Genomic DNA, 17,047 nt, shown 5'->3' with positions numbered 1-17,047 from the left:
ACTGAAATTTCACACAGATAAGGAACTGGGAACTAGGAACCAACTTCAGCGTCGTCAATAAAATAAATATCCAGAAACATAGATGTTGATGTGTTGTGTTTTAATCTTTTTGCTGTTTTAATTGTTTTATAAATGTTTTGGATTACTTGCTTTTTACTGTTGTATTGATAATTTTAATTTTTTTTGTAAACCGCTTAGAGTGTTTACACAATGAAGTGGTATATGTGTTAAATCAATAAACGAGTGCTTCAAATGCATGGGGTAGATGTGGCCATAGCTGAATGTTGCTCCACACATATCATTAAAAAAAAACCCTCTTCACACAGAATTCTAGCAGGTCAACAATACGCGTAGGCTATTTTTAGGAAACTCCTATAAGAGTGACACACAGTTCAGAAAAGTGCTGAACGTCTCTGTGCGCAAGCAGGCAAGCAATTTCTTCCCCTGGGCTCTTTAATGCTTAACAACAACTATAGAGCAGCTGTTCCTAGAGCAGAAGGGAAGAGTGCAAAAGATGGGCTTCCCTTTCCTGTCCCGCCTAATCGAGAACTATGCAGTGAGCGAGCAGGTGAGTTTCTTTGCTGGGAAGGGCGGGGGCGAGGGTCCTACCCCAAGATTAAAGTGCACAGTTTGGGTCAGTGGGTAGCGAGGAGGGGGATAGTGAAAAAACCAGGGGAGTCCACCTTTTGCTGCCTCCGTGGGTTTGAAGATGCAGGCTGGGCTCCTTTTGACTTCTCTCGCCCCCCCCCCCAACTTGCTGTGCTGAACACCTTGGGTCAGTGGGTAGCTAGGAGGGAGACAGTGAAAAAAACGAAGGGGCCACCTTTAAGGGCCACCCAGCTGACTCCATGGGTTTGAGGATGCAGTCTGGGCGCCTTCTGACTCCTACCCCCCCCCCCCGGTCTGGATTGCTGTGTGTGGGGGGCTATGTTTTAAGGCAGGGGTTCTCAAACGTTTCTGGTTTGCGGCACACTGTAAAACATATAAAAATTTTCTGGTGCATTTAGTGTACAAAATTAAAAATAATATATTTTAAACTATGAATAAAAATATCTTAAACTATAGAAAACTATTACTTACCCTATATAAATGGGTTTCTTCTCATTTTTAAAATATACTTTCATAATATTTGAGGCACACCTAGCCACCTCTTAGGGTGCACCAGTGTGCCTGGGTGCACCGTTTGAGAATCACTGTTTTAAGCATTTCTCAGGAATGCTTGCATATTTGGTGACGGATGAAATGAGATATGTTAACAGCAACTGAGCCCTGTTATTTTAAAGCACTGCATTTTCTTCTTTTGCTTGGAATTATTATTATCATTATTACTATTATTATAGCAGCTTCTTTATGTTACTTTGTTTGCTCATTGGTTAAGCCTTGATATATTAATAATGGGGTTATTATTAAAATACCCACCTGCCAGCCCTCCGCAGTTTCCTTCTCCCCCAGAATTAATATTGCCACTGAATTTAACCAAGCAATCAGGTGGCCCTCATCCTTTTGAACATAGTCTGGCAGACAAAACGTTGAGCCAGTGAAGCTTTTCCTGGAACTGATGCAGATTGCTGAGAACAACATCCCACTCTCTTCCTACAAAAAAATCAGGTTGAATGCTCAATAAATAGGTTGCTTACAAGCAACCATCATTCAGAAAAAACGCAAGTAAGGAGGGACATAATGAAAAATGGAAATGGACTGCCTTCAAGTCGATCCCGACTTATGGCGACCCTATGAATAGGGATTTCATGGTAAGCAATATTCAGAAGGGCGTTACCATTGCCTCCCTCTGAGGCTAGTTCTCCCCAGCTGGCTAGGGCCTGTTCAGCTTGCCACAACTGCACAAGCCAGCCCCTTCCTTGTCTGCAACTGCCAGCTGGGGGGCAACTGGGCTCCTTGGGACTCTGCAACTTGCCCACGGCTGCACAGGTGGCAGGGCAAGTAACCCCTGAGCCACTCCCTGTGGGGGTGATCTTTAGCTGGCCTAACCCTAACCCAGGAGACACAAGTGGGGATTTGAACTCACAGACTCTGGACTCCCAGCCAGGCTCTCCTCCCCACTGTGCTATACCAACTTAGGGACATAATAGAGGTGTATAAAATTAATCATGATGTGAAGAAAGTGGATAGAGAGATATTTTTCTCCCTCTCTCATAATACTAGAACTCGGAGCCACTGAACGAATCTGAAGGTTGGAAGATTCAGGGCAGACAAAAGAAAGTACTTCTTCACATTAAGCATAATTAATGATGGAATTTGGTCTCCCAAGATTTAGTGACAGTACAGTAACTTGGATGATGTTCTTGTCACATTTTTATCCTGCCCTTCCTCCCAAAGGAGCCCAAGGCGGCAAACAATACATGATGAAACAATAAGAACAAATGAAAAAACAATTTCAGCACAGATGCAGACTAGGGCTGCATTCAGACAGCAGTTTATTCCATTTTCCCAACAGTTCCTTACCTGATCATTTCTGCATTTTATTTGATTTTTCACAAAAGCCACCTTTGGGAATCTAGTGGAAATTTAGTGCTCATTTCTGTGTTGTTTCCAGAAAAAAAAATCTGTTTGCAGCCGGCTTAACCCAGAAGATTGTGGGAGTAAAGTGATGAAATTTGGAGCAATACATTGGCATAAGTTCTTTCCTGCCATCATCATGGAGGAACACAATGGAGCACCTTGGCTATTTAGACACAAGCTACCATGTAATTGGGTCTTATTGTCTTAAGCCCCAGGACAAGGACTATAGTTTGGCTCTTGTCCTTTGGAATACGTGGCAGGTCTATTGTTCTGGCATTTTGGGTTTCCCCTTGGCCCAGAATGGGAGACCAGGTTAAGGGGTGGTGGCAGTCTCCCTACCTTACAGGGTTGATATTTGGTTTAACTCAACCCTGGTAAAAGTGGCACAGGTTGTGCTGGCCAAGATCAATTGCCCTGGAGCAAGGGGGTTGACCTGGGAGTTATTTACAATTCCTACTCTCACTTTTCCCAATCATTAAACAGTTACTGAACCATGAGAGCATCTTTCCTCTTATCCTATGAGTGCTGTAATTACTCTAGGTTTGGTAATTCTATCTTTAATTATGTTTTCTGCTAAACAGATACTAAGCTAATCTGATTTCCAGGATACCTCCTGGATTGGGCGAAGGGATTAGGGCGGTGGTAAATGCATCCTTGAAGGAGGGTGTAATGCCACCGGCCCTCAAGGAGGCAATTGTAAGACCTATCTTGAAAAAGTCCTCCTTGGATCCCCAAGTTTTGAACAACTTTCGCCCTATTTCGAATTTACCATTCTTGGGCAAGATCATTGAGCGAGTGGTGGCAAATCAGCTGTCAGCACACTTGGAGGAAACGGATTATTTGGATCCATACCAATCGGGTTTCAGGACTGGACATGGTACTGAAACAGCCTTGGTCGCTTTGGTTGATGATATGAGGAGGGCTATGGATAGGGGAGAATTCACCTTCCTTGTCCTCCTGGATCTCTCAGCGGCTTTTGATACCGTTGACCACGGTATCCTGTTAGATCGCCTGGGAGGGTTGGGAATAGGAGGCACTGTTTTACAGTGGTTCCGTTCCTTTCTCTCTGACAGGCATCAACAGGTAGCATTGGGGGATGAGATTTCAGACCCTTGGCCTCTCACTTGTGGAGTGCCACAGGGTTCTATTCTCTCTCCCATGCTATTTAACATCTATTTAAAACCGCTGGGTGGTATCATCAGGAGATTTGGGCTGCAGTGTCACCAATATGCTGATGACACGCAGCTCTATCTCTCGTTTAAATCTTCACTGGAGTTGGCTGTAGAGACCTTATCCAAGTGCCTGGAATCCGTGAGTGGATGGATGGGAAGAAACAGGCTGAAGCTCAATCCTGATAAAACCGAGGTACTGCTTGTGGGTGACAGGGGAAAGTTGGGTATTGTTGACCTGGAACTCAATGGGGTAAGATTGCCCCTGAAGTATCAGGTCCGCAGCCTCGGGGTTATTCTTGACTCCAAGCTGTCCATGGAGGCTCAGATTTCGGCAGTGAGCCGGGCAGCTTGGTATCAGTTACACCTGATACGGAGGCTGCAACCCTACCTCCCTGCTCATCACCTCCCACTGGTAGTGCATGCACTGGTCACCTCTCGACTGGACTACTGCAGTGCGCTCTACGTGGGGCTACCCTTGAAAACGACCCGGAAACTACAGCTGGTACAAAATGCGGCGGCCCATTTACTTACAAATAGCCGCCACCGTGATCACATTACGCCGGTGTTAGTTCATCTACACTGGCTTCCAGTTGCTTTCCGGGCCCAATTCAAGGTGTTGGTATTAACCTTTAAAGCCCTATACGGTCTCGGCCCAGTTTACCTGAAGGAGCACCTCCAGTACCACCAACTTAGCCGCCTGACTAGATCAGCCACGCAGGGCCTTCTCTCAGTACCACCAACGAAAACAGCTAGGTTGGTGGGAACTAGGGAGAGGGCATTTTCAGTGGCGGCCCCCACTCTCTGGAACTCCCTCCCGTTCGATCTTCGACATGCCCCTTCCTTGGATGCATTTCGCCGAGCATTAAAAACCTGGCTCTTTGGACAGGCCTTCGGGACCTCCGGGGTGGGCTAAGCTTTTATCACTATTACTGAATGCCCGTTGTTTACATACTGTTTTATGCTGTAACTTAATCCTTTACTGTCGACTGTATTGTATTGCTATGTATTTTAAATCGTATTTTAAATTGTATTTTACTGGAATTTAATTGTGTACGTCGCCTAGAGTGGCCTTGGCCAGATAGGCGACACAAAAATTAAATTATTATTTAATTATTATTATCCCTCTCCCCCTTTTTTAAATGTAATACATTGGCTGGTCCTCAGATAAGAATGTCAGTCTTTGGGAGAATGTGTTTTTGTTAGAAGATCAGCAATGTCACATTCGAGTTCTTTAAGACCTCTCAGGTAAATGCCGTCTGGACTTGAGATAATTTATGAATACTGAAGGAAAAATCCCCACTTGCCCTTGCCACATCTCTCTTCAAACTGTGAGGAAGGGAGATGATGTCTACACCTTGCCTGAGAGTATTTATGAGGAAGGCAATTGTTCTTTTGTTCCAGGGAGTTGTGACCTTCGAGGAGGTGTCCTTGCATTTCACTGAGGAGGAAAGTGTCCTCCTAGATCCAGGCCAGAGACCTCTGTACAAGCAGGTCATGCGGGAGATTCATGAGACGATGACCTCTCTGGGTAAGGATATTGTTCCCCTTAATATCTATGGAAGGTATGAATTCCTGTTGGTGGTGTTACCAGTTAGATCGTTACAAGGGTGCTGATTGACTTAACTGGGGCATAATAACATAAAGAGTTCTGCTGGGTTAAACCAAAGGTCTGTGTAGTCCAGGATTATTTTTTCACAGTGGCCAGCCAGACACGCATGGTAAGATCACAAGCAGAACATGATTCATTATCCCCATAATGCCCCTGATGGTGATGCTAATACAGCCATCATAGCAAAGGGAATAATCTGCTATGAATTATTTGCCTTGATTCTCTTTTTTTCTTTTTACCTTTCCTAATGAACAGAGCAGACCTTAACAAGTTCCTCCCAGTCTCTCATCTCCCCTTTTTCGGCAAGGTGATTGAGAAGGTAGTGGCTGCTCAGCTCCAAGTTTTCCTGGATGAATTGGATTATCTAGATCCTTTCCAATCAGGCTTCACGTCTGGTCATGGGACAGAGACCGCCTTGAACATAAGAACATAAGAAGAGCCTGCTGGATCAGGCCAGTGGCCCATCTAGTCCAGCATCCTGTTCTCACAGTGGCCAACCAGGTGCCTGGGGGAAGCCCGCAAGCAGGACCCGAGTGCAAGAACACTCTCCCCTCCTGAGGCTTCCGGCAACTGGTTTTCAGAAGCATGCTGCCTCTGACTAGGGTGGCAGAGCACAGCCATCACGGCTAGTAGCCATTGATAGCCCTGTCCTCCATGAATTTGTCTAATCTTCTTTTAAAGCCATCCAAGCTGGTGGCCATTACTGTGTCTTGTGGGAGCAAATTCCATAGTTTAATTATACGCTGAGTAAAGAAGTACTTCCTTTTGTCTGTCCTGAATCTTCCAACATTCAGCTTCTTTGAATGTCCACGAGTTCTAGTATTATGAGAGAGGGAGAAGAACTTTTCTCTATCCACTTTCTCAATGCCATGCATAATTTTATACACTTCTATCATGTCTCCTCTGACCCGCCTTTTCTCTAAACTAAAAAGCCCCAAATGCTGCAACCTTTCCTCATAAGGGAGTCGCTCCATCCCCTTGATCATTCTGGTTGCCCTCTTCTGAACCTTTTCCAACTCTATAATACCCTTTTTGAGATGAGGCGACCAGAACTGTACACAGTATTCCAAATGCGGCCGCACCATAGATTTATACAACGGCATTATGATATCGGCTGTTTTATTTTCAATACCTTTTCTAATTATCGCTAGCATGGAATTTGCCTTTTTCACAGCTGCCGCACACTGGGTCGACATTTTCATCGTGCTGTCCACTACAACCCCGAGGTCTCTCTCCTGGTCGGTCACCGCCAGTTCAGACCCCATGAGCGTATATGTGAAATTCAGATTTTTTGCTCCAATATGCATAATTTTACACTTGTTTATATTGAATTGCATTTGCCATTTTTCTGCCCATTCACTCAGTTTGGAGAGGTCTTTTTGGAGCTCTTCGCAATCCCTTTTTGTTTTAACAACCCTGAACAATTTAGTGTCGTCAGCAAACTTGGCCACTTCACTGCTCACTCCTAATTCTAGGTCATTAATGAACAAGTTGAAAAGTACAGGTCCCAATACCGACCCTTGAGGGACTCCACTTTCTACAGCCCTCCATTGGGAGAACTGTCCGTTTATTCCTACTCTCTGCTTTCTGCTTCTTAACCAATTCCTTATCCACAAGAGGACCTCTCATTCCATGACTGCTAAGCTTCCTCAGAAGCCTTTGGTGAAGTACCTTGTCAAACGCTTTTTGAAAGTCTAAGTACACTATGTCCACTGGATCACCTCTATCTATATGCTTGTTGACACTCTCAAAGAATTCTAATACGTTACTGAGACAGGACTTTCCCTTGCAGAAGCCATGCTGGCTCTGCTTCAGCAAGGCTTGTTCTTCTATGTGCTTGGTTAATCTAGCTTTAATAATACTTTCTACCAGTTTTCCAGGGACAGAAGTTAAGCTAACTGGCCTGTAATTTCTGGGATCCCCTCTGGATCCCTTTTTGAAGATTGGTGTTACATTTGCCACTTTCCAGTCCTCAGGCATGGAGGAGGACCCGAGGGACAAGTTACATATTTTAGTTAGCAGATCAGCAATTTCACCTTTGAGTTATTTGAGAACTCTTGGGTGGATGCCATCCGGGCCCGGTGATTTGTCAGTTTTTATATTGTCCATTAAGCTTAGAACTTCCTCTCTCGTTACCACTATTTGTCTTAGTTCCTCAGAATCCCTTCCTGCAAATGTTAGTTCAGGTTCAGGGATCTGCCCTATATCTTCCACTGTGAAGACAGATGCAAAGAATTCATTTAGCTTCTCTGCAATCTCCTTATCGTTCTTTAGTACACCTTTGACTCCCTTATCATCCAAGGGTCCAATTGTCTCCCTAGATGGTCTCCTGCTTTGAATGTATTTATAGAATTTTTTGTTGTTGGTTTTTATGTTCTTAGCAATGTGGTCCTCAAATTCTTTTTTAGCATCCCTTATTGTCTTCTTGCATTTCTTTTGCCAGAGTTTGTGTTCTTTTTTATTTTCTTCATTCGGACAAGACTTCCATTTTCTGAAGGAAGACTTTTTGCCTCTAAGAGCTTCCTTGACTTTGCTTGTTAACCATGCTGGCATCTTCTTGGCCCTGGCGGTACCTTTTCTGATCTGCGGTATGCACTCCAGTTGAGCTTCTAATATAGTGTTTTTAAACAACTTCCAAGCATTTTTGAGTGATGTGACCCTCTGGACTTTGTTTTTCAGCTTTCTTTTTACCAATCCCCTCATTTTTGTGAAGTTTCCTCTTTTGAAGTCAAATGTGACCGTGTTGGATTTTCTTGGCAATTGGCCAGTTACATGTATGTTTAATTTAATAGCACTGTGGTCACTGCTGCCAATCGGTTCAACAACACTTACATCTCGCACCAGGTCCCGGTCCCCACTGAGGATTAAGTCCAGGGTTGCCGTCCCTCTGGTCGGTTCCATGACCAACTGATCTAGGGAATAGTCATTTAGAATATCTAGAAACTTTGCTTCTTTGTCATGACTGGAACACATATGCAGCCAGTCTATGTCCGGGTAGTTGAAGTCACCCATTACTACCACATTTCCTAGTTTGGATGCTTCCTCAATTTCATATCTCATCTCAAGGTCTCCCTGAGCATTTTGATCAGGGGGACGATAGATCGTTCCCAGTATTAAGTCCCTCCTGGGGCATGGTATCACCACCCACAACGATTCTGTGGAGGAGTCTGCCTCTTTTGGTTTTTCGAGCTTGCTGGATTCAATGCCTTCTTTCACGTATAGAGCGACTCCGCCACCAATACGTCCTTCCCTGTCCTTCCGATATAGTTTATATCCAGGGATAACCGTATCCCACTGGTTTTCTCCATTCCACCAGGTCTCGGTTATGCTCACTATATCAATGCTCTTCTCTAAGACCAAGCACTCCAGTTCTCCCATCTTGGTTCGGAGGCTCCTAGCATTAGCGTACAGGCACTTGTAAGCAGTGTCTCTCTTCAAGTGTCTTTGGCACTTGTGGTTAGGCCTGTGGTAATTTTGCTCTTCTGAATTTATATCCTGTGCCCCTGCTCTCACAATGCCTACTTCTAGGCCTACCCCTTTTAAAATTTCATCATTTCTTTGGTTTTTATCCCAGGGGGGAGGTTTATTCCGAACCGGACCTTTCTCAGCTCCTGTTGGGTTTCCCCCCTCAGTCAGTTTAAAAGCTGCTCTGCTACCTTTTTAATTTTAAGTGCCAGCAGTCTGGTTCCATTCTGGTTCAAGTGGAGCCCGTCCCTTTTGTACAGGCCCGGCTTGTCCCAAAATGTTCCCCAGTGCCTAACAAATCCGAACCCTTCCACCCGACACCATCGTCTCATCCACGCATTGAGACTGCGAAGCTGGGCCTGTCTGGCTGGTCCTGCATGTGGAACCGGTAGCATTTCGGAGAAAGCCACCTTGGAGGTCCTGGCTTTCAGCATCCTACCTAGCAACCTAAATTTTGCTTCCAGGACCTCACGGCTGCATTTCCCCATGTCGTTGGTGCCAACGTGCACCACGACCACTGACTCCTTCCCAGCACTGTCTACCAAACTATCTAAAGGACGGGCGATATCCGCAACCTTCGCACCAGGCAGGCAAAACACCTTGCGGTCTACACGCCCATCACACACCCCACTGTCTATGTTCCTAATGATCGAATCACCCACTACAAGGATCCCTCCACCCCCTGGAGATATATCCTCGGCACGGGAGGATAGCTGCTCATCCCCCAAGGAATGGGTCCCTTCTAAGGGATCGTTTCCCTCTTCCTCAGCTGGATGCTCTCCTTCCCCGAGACCATCGTTCTCCATGATAGCAGGAGAGTTATCATCGTTGGAGTGGGACACAGCTATAACGTCCCTGAAGGCCTCCTCCACACACCTCTCTGCCTCTCTCAGCTTTTCCAGGTCCGCCACCTTGGCCTCAAGGAAATGAAGTCGTTCCCGGAGAGCCAGGAGCTCATTGCACCGAGAGCACACCCACGACTTCTGTCCAACAGGCAGATAGTCGTACATGCTGCAGGCAGTGCAAAACACTGGAAAGCCCCCACACCCCTGCTGGCTTCTTACCTGCATAGTTTTGTTTAAGGTTTATTACGTCAATGGGTTGGAGACTGCGGTTTAGTTGAGGTCAGGGAACAGACGGGCAGAGTGGGGGGCCCTGGCCTCCTCGCCCTGCTGCCGAACTCGCTGTGCTGCTTAACTCGCCTTGACGCTTCGTCAGCTGGGGCTCCCTCTAGCTCATGGAGGAGGCTCCCTCGCTAGGGTGCTCTGACTTTATATGTGTGGCTGGTTCCTCCCAGCTACTGCTGCCAGCCAATGATGTGTTACTTGAGGCTGATGGCTATCAGCTGGGGCTTAACACTTTAGTATTCTCTCAGGCTTCCTTCCTTCTTGAGCGAGGGGCGGGGCTGTTTAAGTTTTTGGCTGCTTTTAATGTAAGCAAGGGGCTGCGCCTTCCAGGCAAGTCTTTTGTGTTTGTTGTTTTCCCACCTAGAACAGCCTGACCTTTCTTTAACCTAGGGAAACAGAGCTTGTGGTTGTGTTTCAGGAAGGCTGAAGCTGCCCTTTTTAGCAAGGACTGAGCTGACTCTCTCCCTGTATGTGTCGGTGGAGTTTCCTTTTCCCCCTTCTCTCCGACTGGAATTTAGCCTTGTTTACAGTGTCCCCTGAAGCTTTCCTGCTAGGGTGGTGTTGAAAACTAGCTTTCTATGGGCTTTCTTCTCCTAGGATCTGTCTCCTAAGATATAGGTTCTTTCAGGATTTGGCTCCTAGCTCAGGGTGAGCTTGGGCTGCCCTTATTACTTATTGCTCTGAGCTGTTTTACTTCAATTCAATAATGGAATAAATGGGAGCTACTTACCCTCTTTTCGCTGTGCTGCTTAACTCTTAACTTGGTTGCTCTGCTTGATGACCAGGCATCAGACAGTGCGAGTGCATCCCTGTTGGTGCTGCTGGACCTCTCAGTGGCTTTCAGTACCAATGACCATTGTATCCATTTGGGCTGTCTAGCTGGGATGGGATTGGGAGACACTGTTTTACAACAGTTCCAATCCTACTTGACGGACAGGTCCCAGAAAGTGGTGCTGGGAGACTACTGCTCTACCCCCTGGGCATTGGCCTATGTGGCCCCACAGGGCTCCATTCTGTCTCCCATGCTCTTTAAAATCTATATTAAACCACTGGGAGAGATCATCCAGAGAGCTGGAGTTCAGTATCATCAATATGCTGATGACCCACATCTCTATCTCTCCCTACCATCTGACTGCAGGGAGGGAGTGCTCCTCCTAAACAAGTGCCTAGAGACTGAAGGGCTGGATGTGGGCTGACAAACTGAAACTTAATCCAGACAAGACTGGTCAAGGGGGGAAAGTGCACCAGGGACAGGGCTGCAACTTGTTCTGGATGGGGTGGTGCTCCCCTTGAAGGAGCAGGTTTGCAGTTTGGGAGTCCTCCTGGATCCTGCCCTGCTACTTGAATATTAGGTGGCTGTGGCTTTTGGCCACCTCAAACTGGTCTACCAGCTGTGCCCGTTCCTGGAAGCAGTTGACTTGGCCACAGGCATCGGTGACATCGAGGCTTGATTACTGTAACACACTGTACGTGGGGCTGCCTTCGAAAACGGTTCAGAAATTATAGTTGGTTCAAAATGCGGCAGCCAAAATGTTAACTGGATGATGGCACAGGGAGCATATCACCCCTGTGTTTTATCGACTTCACTGGCTCCCAGTTTGTTTCCATGCCCAATTCAAAGTGCTGGTTCTGACCTTTAAAGCCCTAAACTGCCTTGGACCAATGTAACTGAGGGACTGCTTAAGCCCATATATACCTGCCTGTGATTTAAGAATGGTTGCCTTTGGTCTTCTGTGTGTGCTCGGAATGAAAGATGCCAGACTTGCCTTTTCAGCTTTGGCCCCCAAGCTCTGGAATACCCAACCCCAAGAAGCCTGCTTGCTTCCTCCCTGATGGTTTTCCGGAGATTTCTGAAAACCATCTTGTTCCAGAGAGCCTTCGGGAGGGACTGAAAGTAGAGCCTGTGACTGATTTTATTTTCACCCTTTGCAGTTTTTACCTCTTTAGTCCCTTTTAATATCATTCCTCTAAATTTTGTAACTGTATTTTTAATCTATGTTTATGTTTTTGTGATTTTATTGTGTATGGTTTTATTGTGAGCTGCCTTGAGTGCCCTATTGTAGGGTAGAAAGGTGGGATAGAAATATTTTTAATAATTATAATAATAAATAATGGCTATTACAGGACCTATTTCTCCCCTGCAGAGACAAAGAATCTCAAAAGTAAACTGCCGCAGCTTCACCAAATGGGGAGTGCAAACCCTCATAAGAGTTTGAAATCAAATAAGTCTCTTGAAACCTATAAAGGAAGATTGATACAGGTTTTGGAGTTCAGTTGAAAAGAATAAGAGTATCCATTAGGATATCTCTTTATCTAGTTATTTTTGTCTACTTAGGCTTGCAAGATAACTCCTAATGGTATGTTGTGCTGCATTTGAATTGTATTGTATATTGTTTTGTGATTTATTTATTTCTTGTTTTTTGAGTTTTGCTTGGTACATAGTTTTGATTTCTATTTCAATATTGTGATCTTTATTTTGTATATGTTTTTGAGATTTTTTGTTTTTGTAAGTCGCTTTGAGTTTCATTCTAAAAAAGGTAAGAATAATAGCAGTAATAAGAATCAAAGGATCACAGACCCTCTTTTGGGAGAAGACTGAGCCAAAGTAGCATTTGAGCACTTCTGCCTTTTCTTTGTCATCTGTTATCACTTTGCCATCCTATACTATACCATAGCTATACCACAATTTCCGTTCTGTCTTTTACTATGAGTGTACCTGAAAAAAGCTTTTTTGTTGCTTTTAGCATCCCTCGCTAACATCAGCTTGTTCTCAGCTTTAGTGTTCCTGACACCGTCCCTGAAATTCTGTGCTACCTGTCTATACTCTTCCTTTGTGGCCTGGCCGCCTTTCCACTTCCTATGTGTCCTTTTTTGTTTTCACGTCACCTCTAACCTTTTTGTGAAGCCACATTGACTTCTGCTGCTGTCTTCCAGCTTTTTCCCGTGTTGGAATTGTTTGTAATTGTGCATTTCGAATTTCCTTTTTTAGAAAGTCCCACCCATCTTGGACTCCTCCTCTCATTTGGGTTCCTTGCCATGGGACCTTACTTACCATTGTTCTGAGTTTATTAAAATTGGCTTTGCTAAAGTCCAGGGGATGCATATGGCTACACTCAGCTGTTGCTCAAATCTAAGTTCCTATAACTGCCACTTCATCCACTAAGTCATCTCTATTGGTTAGAATCAAGTCAAGGATGGTTGATCCTCCACTTTCTGTGGCAGAAAGTTATGAGCAACACAAGTCAGGAATTTCTTGGAGGGGCCGTATTTGGCAGAATTTGTCTCCCAACAGATATTGGAATAACAGAAGTCCCCCATTAGTACTATATCATGCCTCCTCAAAACATTGGCAATTTGCTTTGCAAAAGTTTCATCTTCGTCTTCTTCTTGATTGGGTGGTCGGTAGTAGACTCTAACCACCATGTTCCTTTCGTTCCTTGCCCATTTATTTTAATTCAGATACTCTTGGTTGGGCTTCAAGACAATCTTCCTCTGACCCCACATCTCCTGTAGCTGGACTTTTGGCCGTTCGGACAGTTTAGCTGATCCAATTGTGTAACCTTCCTCTGTCTTTACACAGGGCAGACTCACAGCCGCTGCCTCCCTTCTGATCTTCATCAGCCAAGTATTATTAACAGAATATTAATTCAGGCCTTCTGTTAGCAAACTGCCTGAGAAGACAATGTGTTTCACATACATACGTACAAGATGCAATAGCGCATCTTGGCAGATTTATTCTGTAACTTACACACACACACAGGCCTTAAATGGGGATATTTATTGAGCATACACACACAGAATCAAAATACACGTTTTAACACTTCAGGAAGAATACATTATTAACTTCAATAGGGATAGCTTAGTAATAATATGCATTTCTTTGGGTTGAGGGAATTAGCTGAATAATCTTAACCATACCTAAGCTAACACATACTCAACGTACACAGGCACGAAGGAGCAAGTACGCAAGGTATATGGCAGTAGGCAAAAAACACAGCCACACACACTCAAGGGTAGGCACAGGGTACAGATGTGAAAGATCGATCTTGCAGGGAAGGGATCTCCAGAAGTCAGGATTTGTTTGTTGTTATGTGCCTCCAAGTCGATTACGACTTATGGCGACCCTATGAATCAGCGACCTCCGAAAGCATCTGTCATGAACCACCCTGTTCAGATCTTGTAAGTTCAGGTCTGTGGCTTCCTTTATGGAATCAATCCATCTCTTGTTTGGTCTTCCTCTTTTTCTACGTCCTTCTGTTTTTCCCAGCATTATTGTCTTTTCTAGTGAATCACGTCTTCTCATTGTGTGTCCGAAGTATGATAACCTCAGTTTCATCATTTTAGCTTCTAGTGATAGTTCTGGTTTAATTTGTTCTAACACCCAATCATTGGTCTTTTTCGCAGTCCGTGGTACGCACAAAGCTCTCCTCCAACACATTTCAAATGAGTTGATTTTTCTCTTATCTGCTTTTTTCACTGTCCAACTTTCACATCCATACATAGAGATCAGAAATACCATGGACTGAATGATCTTGACTTTAGTGTTCAGTGATACATCTTTGCATTTGAGGACCTTTTCTAGTTCTCTCACGGCTGCCCTCCCCAGTCCTAGCCTTCTTCTGATTTCTTGACTATTGTCTCCATTTTGGTTAATGACTGTGCCGAGGTATTGACAATCCTTGACAAGTTCCATGTCCTCATTGTCAACTTTAAAGTTACATAAATCTTCTGTTGTCATTCAGCAAATATACCTTTCCCAGCCCTGGTGGCCAATCCTAAAGAAGGAGAACTGGGGCAAGTTGAACCTCCTGGGTCAGGCAGGAAAACACAACAAACGCAGCTGGCAGGCTTCAGCTATTAAAGATCCAGGGGAAAGCAGGAAAAGTAGTGGAGCCCTGAAAAGGGCTTTTGAAGCAGCTGCACCAAGTGGCCACCTCTGCTTCAGAAGGCAGGGTCTAGAAATAGCAGAGGAAAAACAGCTAACTGCCCACACTTTGATCTCTAGAACCTCCAGCCAGTGAGATCCTGTGGTTTCCCATACCACTCAAAATCAATTTACCTGATCCTGATCTATAAGTATTAAAAGTTATGATCTCTCTCTTTCTTCACAGCCTGACACCAAGCAGCTACTGCTAAAACAGTTCTGTAACATAGTCACAGTGCAATGCCTTGAACTATGACAGTTATACTCTGAGATAAAGAGAGGTCCCATAAAGTACAAACCGTAAACAGACCGCTATATACACAGGCTTTCTCCATAGCACTTTACCAGCTTTCCTTTTTATTCCACCAGGAGATACCTGGAGGATCACAGCTGAGGAAGAACCATCAGAAGTGTCACAACAAAGAGCCAAGGAGCCGAAGGAGAAACCAAACTTGGGAAGTGAGGAAGGAGCAGAGATACAAGAGGGAAGACAAACACAGAACCTGTGGGATGAATCCAGAGCTTCTCACAGGGATGAAAATAAGATTCAGGAGAGCACTTTTCACCTAAAGATAACGAGCATGTCTCCTGAGTACAGTAAAATCTTAAGTTGCCAAAAAGGCTTGAGTACACATCAGACAAGGTATATGAGAGAGAGACCCTATAAATGCTTGGAGTGTGGAAAGAGTTTTAATCAGAGTTACAGTCTTCAGAGACATCAAAAAACTCATACAGGGTATCAATGTCTTGAATGTGGAAAAAGCTTCAGTGCAAATCGCTATCTTACTAGACATCACAGAACTCATACAGGAGACAAACCTTATCAATGCATGGAGTGTGGAAAGAGCTTCAGCCAGAGCTACTCTCTTACGTTGCATCGCAGAACTCATACAGGGGACAAACCTTACAAATGCCTTGAGTGCGGAAAGAGCTTCATTAACAACAGCTCCCTTAGATTACATCAAAGAATTCATACAGGGGAGGAACCTTATAAATGCTTGGAGTGTGGAAAGGGGTTCATTCAGAAAAGCAGCCTTGTTACACATCAGATAACTCATTCAGGAGACAAACCACATAAATGCTTGGAGTGTGGAAAGAGCTTCGTTCAGAAAAGCAACCTTGTTATACATCAAGTAACTCATTCAGGGGACAAACCACATAAATGCTTGGAGTGTGGAAAGAGCTTCAATCAGAAAAGCAATCTTGTTAGACATCAAATAACTCATTCATGGGACAAACCACATAAATGTTTGGAGTGTGGAAAGAGCTTCAGACACAGTTACTACCTTATTTCACATCAAAGAACTCATACAGGGGAGAAACCTTATAAATGCTTGGAGTGTGGAAAGAGCTTCGTTCAGAAAAGCAACCTTGTTACACATCAAATAATTCATTCAGGGGACAAACCCCATAAATGCTTGGAGTGTGGAAAGAGCTTCGTTCGGAAAAGCAGCCTTATGAGACATCAAATAACTCATTCATGGGACGATCCACATAAATGTTCGGAGTGTGGAAAGAGCTTCAGTCACAGTTACTCCCTTACTTCACATCAAAGAACTCATACAGAGGAGAAACCTCATAAATGCAAGGAGTGTGGAAAGAGCTTCAGGCACAGTTTCTCCCTTACTTTACATCAAAGCAATCATACAGGAGATAAACATCATGAATGCACGGAGTGTGGAAAGAGCTACAGTAACCATAGCCACCTTAGTAGACATCAAAGAACTCATAGAGGGGACACGCCTTATAAATGCTTCCAGTGTGGAAAGAGCTTCAGATACAGATACTCCCTTACTTTGCATCAAAGAACTCATACAGGGGACAAACCTTATGAATGCATGGAGTGTGGAAAGAACTTCGTTGTCAGTAGCTCCCTTACATCACATCAACGAATTCATACAGGGGAGAAACCTTATAAATGCCTGGAATGTGGAAAGAGCTTCAGTGAAAGTGGTAATCTTACTACACATCAAAGAATTCATACAGGGGACAAACCTTATAAATGCATGGAGTGTGGAAAGAGCTTCAGATACAGTTACTCCCTTAGTTCGCATCACAGAACTCACAGGGAAGAAACCTTATAAATGCCTGGAGTGTGGAAAGAGCTTCACTGACAGTGGGTCCCTTACAGGACATCACAGAACTCATGCAAAGGAGAAACCTTATAAATGCTTGGAGTGTGGAAAGAGTTACAGTAACCATAGCCCCCTTACTAGACATCAAAGAACTC

General features: G+C 44.5%; 1 protein-coding gene across 2 annotated transcripts; it reads left to right on the top strand.

The window, feature by feature from the left end:
* Positions 1–511: 511 nt before the first annotated feature.
* LOC133381305 (zinc finger protein 883-like) lies at positions 512–16,988 on the top strand. Of its 2 annotated transcripts, none has more exons than XM_061620266.1 (3): positions 512–568; positions 5,094–5,220; positions 15,187–16,988. In XM_061620266.1, exons 1-3 carry the CDS (start codon positions 515–517, stop codon positions 16,899–16,901), a joined length of 1,896 nt encoding a protein of 631 aa, XP_061476250.1. In that variant the 5' UTR covers positions 512–514; the 3' UTR covers positions 16,902–16,988. The 2 variants fall into 2 exon arrangements, with proteins under 2 accessions (XP_061476250.1, XP_061476251.1); XM_061620267.1 differs by lacking the exon at positions 512–568 and adding an exon at positions 2,558–2,705.
* Positions 16,989–17,047: the final 59 nt, after the last annotated feature.

Source organism: Rhineura floridana, chromosome 3 (assembly GCF_030035675.1).
Source record: "Rhineura floridana isolate rRhiFlo1 chromosome 3, rRhiFlo1.hap2, whole genome shotgun sequence".
In the NCBI taxonomy this organism is placed as follows: Eukaryota; Metazoa; Chordata; class Lepidosauria; order Squamata; family Rhineuridae; genus Rhineura; species Rhineura floridana.
The sequence above is the reverse complement of the archived record's forward strand: the minus strand, read 5'-3'. Positions and strand labels throughout refer to the sequence as shown.

Excerpts from the sequence above, each read along its gene's own strand:
- LOC133381305 (XM_061620266.1), top strand. The coding sequence starts at position 515 with ATGGGCTTCCCTTTCCTGTCCCGCCTAATCGAGAACTATGCAGTGAGC. Across the intron at positions 569-5,093 it reads ACTATGCAGTGAGCGAGCAG|GGAGTTGTGACCTTCGAGGA; the intron begins GTGAGTTTCTTT and ends CTTTTGTTCCAG. Across the intron at positions 5,221-15,186 it reads TGAGACGATGACCTCTCTGG|GAGATACCTGGAGGATCACA; the intron begins GTAAGGATATTG and ends TTATTCCACCAG.